The 7,076-nt window shown below is 41.5% G+C and overlaps 1 protein-coding gene across 1 annotated transcript; it reads right to left on the reverse strand.

Moving 5' to 3' along the window:
- Window positions 1-211: 211 nt before the first annotated feature.
- LOC149866652 (C-type lectin domain family 1 member A-like) lies at window positions 212-6,251 on the reverse strand. Its single transcript, XM_090041156.1, has 6 exons — window positions 6,157-6,251; window positions 5,674-5,799; window positions 3,058-3,195; window positions 2,198-2,283; window positions 1,091-1,209; window positions 212-774 (listed from the first exon to the last, which is right to left on the reverse strand). The coding sequence occupies exons 1-6, from the start codon at window positions 6,215-6,217 to the stop codon at window positions 594-596; spliced, it is 711 nt and encodes a 236-aa protein (XP_089897282.1). The 5' UTR covers window positions 6,218-6,251; the 3' UTR covers window positions 212-593.
- Between the last annotated feature and the right edge of the window lie 825 nt (window positions 6,252-7,076).

Consider the following 7,076-nt stretch of genomic DNA (forward strand, 5'->3'; position numbering starts at 1 on the left):
TGGTGCTATGGAAACAAGACTTCCAAGACTTTGTATCCCTGCTGCCCATTCAGCCTCCCAGAGAGATGCAAGTATAAGGACACCACATATAGAGAGCTTATGGTGTTATGGCTTTTCACAGCCAGCTTACAAGGCTCTGAAGTTTGAGGTCCTCAGTCACAGAGGATCAGGAAGAAGGATATACCACACAAATTATTGTTACCAACAATATTTATACAGGTTGTAAAATTCACAGTATACAGGCTGGACAATATAATTTAAGAAAACAATTATCCAGAGCAAACAGACAGAATGGATAGAGTGTGCCATACCCTGACACTGTTTCTTTGATAGCCACCAGATGTAACACAGTTTCCTATTACTGTCCAGTATTGCCAACACCAGGCATGAAAATTTGGAGAATTAAAATTCTGGTAAGTAAATAAATTTTGGATGTTTGTAGTTCCCTTCTGGATTTTGAGCTTCTGGGATCTACTCTGGTCACATTTTCAAGCATTTTTCCACAATCATGCAGACTAGAAACGGGATCTGCCTTTGTCAGAAATCACTAGGCAGAACTAGTTTCAGTATCGCAGAACCCAGCATGCATTTCTTTATAGAGTATTGCGCCCTGCCATCGGTCTGATTAGCCTTTTTTGCCCAATCCCTGGTGGATTTGCCATCTTCTCACAAATGCAGAACTTGTAATCACTACATTCTGCAGTGCTGACATTTGTACCTTGAATCCACACACAGACCAGGGAAGAACTGGAACTGGCTTCTGGGATGCGAAATCTAGAACAGAAAATCAGAGTTTCCATCCAGCTGCAGCCTGATTCAGGTTGTAAAAATCACAGATCAGCATTATTAGTTCCAACCCTGCCACCACCTTAAATAACAGGTAAGTCAGCTGTCAGATAACTATCCATCTGTTTTTGTCAGGTACACAAGTAATACATGAGTACATGAGCTAACAAAAGGAGGGTGGGATCAGTTGGATGAGTGGGTGATTTCTTGATATAGTATCACTTTTTGCTTCGTACCTCAAATTACATTTTATGTAATACATATGCCCAAAACTCCATTCTTTTTAGATATAGTACAGACTTACAGGTCACTGGAAAAAGGTGTGCCATCCTCCCACAACCATGGTTGGCCAGCTCCATTATGAGATAAACCAATCCAGAAAGAATAGGAACTGTATAACTGTGCTGTTTTCATTACAAAATCCTACATGGAAAGAGATAAGCGGAGTTTTGAATCTCATCATGACTTGGAAGCTGCTCAGAGTTAGAGAGGGGGAGAGATAGCTAGAAACAGAAAAAGAGACTCTGGTATCTGCCACTTATAACACATTTTGTTTTACAAGGAAACCTAGATAAGTCTTCTAAGTCCTGGCAATTATTAAGATTTTATAGGCCAAAAAGAATGAGATGCTGAGTGTCATCAACTGTTGTTGGGTACATTGGGAGGAACTGAGGTTGATCAGTGCTTCATAGAATTGGCTAATAGGTCTGGAAGAAATTCTCTCCCTCAAAATCCACTACTCAGGGCATGCCCACACGAACATACACGTGTGGTTTGCAGCACCATAGACCTATCTGCAGTGCTGCAAACTACACATACTCCACATGTAGGCATTTGCTTTGCTGCTAATGTGCAGCATGGCAGGTTTTTTGACACCAGGAAATCCTGGTGTCAGACAACAACCTGCCAGATAAAAGTGGGGTGGTGCATGTGGTGGCAGCATGCCTTACCTGAAACCAGAGCCTTGCTGGCCAGATCCAAGTTCTGGCTGCCAGCCAGGGTCCCTGCACCCAGATCTCTACTGCTGGAGCCCTGGGTGGGCCCCAGGACCCCAGGTAAGGCAGCTGGGGTCATCCAAGTGCTGGCTCCTGCCTCTTCTACCCCACCCTGGTCAACTTGCTGCATGCCAGAGCACACATGCAAGGACATTGCCTGGGGACAACTAGCAGTACAAATGTGTACCGTGGCTATTTGTCCCCAGGGGATGCACATTTCTACTAATGAGGACACACCATCAGAGGGGGAAATGAAAGGTTTTAGCTCTTTAAGGCTGCGCCATGGGGGTTTAATTCAGTTTAATTCTCCCTAAATTGAAATGGTGGGTTTTTTAAAACACTGTTTCAATTTAGGGAGAATTAAACCAAACGAAACCCCTGTGGTGTGTATATAAGGGTAGTGGCCTGATTCTTACCTGCCTCTTCAGCGGCGGGAGGAGAGGGAGGTGGGGCGAGCTGCTGGAGGGAAGTACTGGGCCCCCGCACAGCTCAGGCAGGAAGGCTCCAGGGAGGAAAAAAAGAAAAAAGATCAGGCTTGCCACTTTCTTTTTTCTTTCAGTAGAGCCTGCCTACACAGGCTTCTGCCAGGTCCCACAGTCCCTGAGCTGTGCAGGGCCCACCAAGCCCTGAGCATGTCAGCTTCCAGCACCCTGTGCACTGTTGCAGTTTGTTAGGTAGCAAACTAAAACACCTCGGAGGTGTTTTATCTTGCTACGTACCAAAGTCATTTAAAAGTGGCATATGGTGCGGAGCATGCAAACAGCAACACCGTTAAAGCAGTGCAAAAAGGCATTTAAGCCACTTTAAAAGCCAATTTTGTGGCATGTACCAAGGCCCTAAATGAGCAGCACATGGTATTCTTACAGTAATGAAAGTCAAAATGAGAATAATACACAAAAAATCATAAGCTTCAGAGTTTAAACTACTTGCTCATGAGATCTGAGAGGACATTTCATTTTACCTATTCAGTCAGTTAAAGAAAGATTTGCCTGCACAATATTGTAGGAGTAAGGAAAGGAGATGGGCAGACATTTGGATCTCATGGGACAAGAGACAGAATAACAAACCAAACCATCTTAGTCTTCAAATTCAATTAAGTCCTGAGACAGGCAATCAGACTAAGAAAGAAGGACCTTGATTTAATTCATCTGAAGATCTGGCTGGTTGTTCTTATGCATCAAGCACCATTCAGGATTTCTCCCTTAGATGAACAATACAAATTATACACCAGATGATAAGAGAAATTAAAAATAAATCTTTACCAGCTCTTTCTTACTCTCTATCTTAAGGAATCTAGAATCCAGAGAAGAGCAAAGAGCTTCACTTTCTTGCCAAGTTTTCCATTCAGCAAAATAGTAGTAACAATTCTCTCCATGCTGTAGCCAGTTTTCAGGGCAAGGAGTACATTTATGTCCTTGAGAACAGAACAGAATGTCACCATGTTGATAGAAAAATGCTGTTTCTGATATTTTCCCTGTGAAAGATTACAAAAACACTCCAGAGACTGCATTATGGGGTAGCAATGGTTATTCCATAGTTTGGTTGTAGTTAAGTTCACAAATCTATCAAAGGTTTGCTAAACCCAACTGATTCAGCACTTTCAAACAAAAATAAAAGTAAAATAATAATAGTAAAATCCATTTGGAACCTGGCCAGAACTTTTAGGGCTATAACCTCTAGCCTCACAAATAATATTATGAAACCTTCAACATGTACAAGAAAGAAGAAACTAAGTATCTCATTTGCATCAACATTTCCAGCAACAAAATGACCCTGGACAGAGGGCAGAAACACTGTCTGTTCCTCTGTGAACAAGAGGATAAATTTAGCCTTTCTTTCCTCTCAGTTTTGTATATGCAGAAAGATTGTGACTGTCTGATCCAGTTAATTTCAAAGGGGCTACCCCTCCCTACCTCTTCCCTGACTTCAGACTAACATAACTGACCACCTCTGCACCTTTCATTGGCATAAGTGATTGGAAAAGGGATATGAAAGAATCTGCTGCTGAGACACAAGTCTGAAAAACTGGTCTCTGTTCACTAGGTTATTGTTGTGATTTAATAGCCAACTTAGGGAATTCTATTTACCATGTGAACATCTGCATTCATTTGTTTTAATATCTTGCTGAAAGTATTGGGACTCACACTCACACTCATTACAGCTGTGCCACTGATAACATCTTAGACCTCATTTGCATTATTTAGTACAGGTGTAGCTACCAAGATGTAAAGCAAGACAAAGTGAAGCTAGTTGCTCCTTAAGAAAAAGACCTGGCTGTCTTGCTGTTTTGTTTTTTTTTAACTAACATGTCATTCCACTAACTTGCTATACCCAGGCATCATAACAAGACCCTGGGTCAACAGTGAAGTCTGGAAGAATAAATAAAGAAATGTGGATGTTTTTATCTAATCATCCCTGAGTCCATGGAGCTGGTAATACCATATTAAAGAGAAACAGGAAGAAGAGAAACAACTGCAGACAATAACTCTTTTTAATAGAAATCCAGGCTTTTTAAAACTCTCAAAAGCTCTGACTGGGGGCAGCGTGGAGGGGAGAGGCTTTTTGTTTTATTTTTCTTTTCCTTTGTAGTTCACAGCTTAACTTGGTCAGTTTATATTCTTGTCTGCCCAGGCCAGATGGCAATTAAGATACAACTGCAGGCTATATTTAGCCCTTTGATATGCTGCAATTGTGCTGCTTTATGTATCTAGAATCAGCTGGTTTTCTTTCAGTGCAGTTTGAATGCGGCTACCCAAGGAAATAACCATAATACTCTGTCAAGGAGATTTTTGTTCCTACTTGCTTTGTTCCCCACTTACATTCTCAATCTACACCACTCCTTGTTTTACTGTATGGATGATTTATGTGTAGCATAACAATTTTTGCAAACTCAGATATTCCTGCACTAGAAGTCTAGATCTTGATCACATGATAGAAAGAAGAATCTTTGGCTTAAAGTTTTGGGTTTTCTTTAAAGAGTTGAATAGTTCTGATCATATTCAGAGCAGTGCTGATGATATTAACATTTTCTGTTTTCTAATAAAAAAGATATATTTTATTTACTGGAACCTCCCCTTCAGTGCAGTTTTATTCACACACACAAAAGTAGTAAGAAACCATCATGGGTGACTGAATAGAAGAGAATTTGTACACATTGTTATCAATAAAAATCACTCCTTTTTAAGGGGTGATGGGTCTTGTAACTGCAACATATGAGAATGAAACAGCTTTAAGGAAACAAAACAGACATCAATAGTTAGACCCATTCATGAGTGACTAGTGCCTCCTTAATCTGGTGGGGGGCACCCGCAGAAGCTACCAACTGCAGTGGCCCTGGCAGGAGGGGCACCAGCCCTACTGACAGAATCGGTATTGGCCGACAGGGGTGCACCAGCCCCATTGGGTGCGGGGGTGGTACGTGCACCCCCTACCAATTGCCTATGTACCCATTTGGGAATTTTCCCACAAAATGGGTGTTTTAGAATTTAAAAAGCTGAACTGAAACTGTTCATGGCAAGACTGAGTTTCAATGAATTGCCCAAAGTACATTTTTGAAGCAGGTGTGGGGGGGAGTGTTGACATTGTTAATACTTTTGACATTCTTAAATGATAAGCTTCATTTTTGGTTTAAAATGCCCTTTTCCCAAAATTTAAATTAATTTACATATTTAAAAGTTATAAAAATAAGTCAAAATGAAAAATGAAACATCTTAATTGAGGCTATCCAAGATTTTTTCCTCAGATAATCAGTTCCCAGGTAGTTTTGAGAGTTTGATGCTTTCCATCCCAGGTTCAGACAGAAAAAAAAAATCAAGCTCTTGAAACCTCTCAAAGGACAACAAAACCACTTCCTGCCCAGCTCTAACAGCACGTACTTCCCCCCACAACTTACCTCTCGAGCTTGCTAGTTGTTCCAGAGTCTTTGATAGGTTTAAGTTCTGGGCTTGCAGGAGCTCCAGCTGCTGCGTGAGGTTTTCTTGCATTTCTCTTTCGCTCATTAGGTGGGACACCTGAGTAACTTCAATTCACAATACAACTAGAATGAAATTATTCCATTTAATATTCAAGTGAACTATATCACACACAACTGCATCTATTTTGAATTCTGTCATCAAGAAATTCGCCTATTATTCCCCCTGAAATTGCTTCACTCTTCAGAAATGTAGGAGAATGAAGCCACATGGGTTTGAGCTGACTAGGCATGGCCTGTGATCAAATACAGGGAAACTGAGGAAGAAAGATCAAGTGATTGCCCAAGGTCACAGAGCAAGGAATAATTTTGAGCTTCCCTCACCCTCAAAGCTAAATCGTCCCTGTTCAATGTCTTCCAAACATTTTTATATTATTAACATTAAAACTTCCTGCTAATACTTACACTTGACAACTAAGACACCAGCTGTTGCCATGAAACCCAAGCAAAAGAGCCCAAGGATCATTGCCACAATTCGCCAATAAGGAGATGGAGTTGGAGCATCTGAGATAAATAACAAAGAAGGCAATAGACAAAAATATGGATACTTTCAGTTCTCTGACTGAAAGTCATCCTAATCTAATGGTTTTGCAGTGATCTTCAAACTATATTAAATGAGTGTTGGGATTTCAGTTAATTTCATAGGAATATTTTACTAAAGCTGCCATCATAATTTTGTTACATAGTAACAGTCCCACCCTGCATTAGTAGACAGAGGGTAGATAAAGGTGTTTGGGGAGGTTAAGGGGAGGTTAGATCACATTTAACATGGTCACTTGATCTAACCTAGTTTGCCTAGGTGCAGTCCTTACACTTAGATCCCTAGTTAAATTGATCTAAATGTGAACTATACAGAAGTTCCAGGAAGTGTAGATTAGTCTAAAAATGGCTGAACCAATCTAAATTAACCCTACCCCCAAGGAAATTTAACTTAGATTGGGCTGAACATTTTTAGACTGATCTAACTGTCCAAAACTTCTGTACAGTTCCCAGCGTAGCCCCAGGACTAGGAAAGCTCAACTACTGGCCCCAGCCACAGCACCAGGGCTGTGCTTTTCCTACCTGCCCCCTGGCACCAGGCTACTTCTAGCACTCTGGCCCCTCGCTTCACCCCCAGATGAACAACCTATGCCCCAGGACCAGCCAATTCCTCCTCTGCCCCCCACCAAGCCCTCCATCCCAGAAGTTGCTCCCAGTTTTATTAGCATTTGCAGATGCTGGGAGCCAAGAAAGTAAGTCTTGGTGGAGAGAAGGGCAGGAGGGATAATAGGGTGGGCTTACTGGAATGGGATTGTGGGGGGGGGGGGCTAAAAATAGCCCCAGGT

Source organism: Crocodylus siamensis, chromosome 4, assembly GCF_052110815.1.
Source record: "Crocodylus siamensis isolate JL-2025a chromosome 4, ASM5211081v1, whole genome shotgun sequence".
In the NCBI taxonomy this organism is placed as follows: Eukaryota; Metazoa; Chordata; order Crocodylia; family Crocodylidae; genus Crocodylus; species Crocodylus siamensis.

Coding starts and splice junctions, on each gene's coding strand:
- LOC149866652 (XM_090041156.1), bottom strand. CDS start 6,217: ATGATCCTTGGGCTCTTTTGCTTGGGTTTCATGGCAACAGCTGGTGTC. Junction 5,800..6,156: donor TGGTGTCTTAGTTGTCAAGT/GTAAGTATTAGC, acceptor TGTGAATTGAAG/TTACTCAGGTGTCCCACCTA. Junction 775..1,090: donor ACACCTTTTTCCAGTGACCT/GTAAGTCTGTAC, acceptor TTTCTGTTCTAG/ATTTCGCATCCCAGAAGCCA.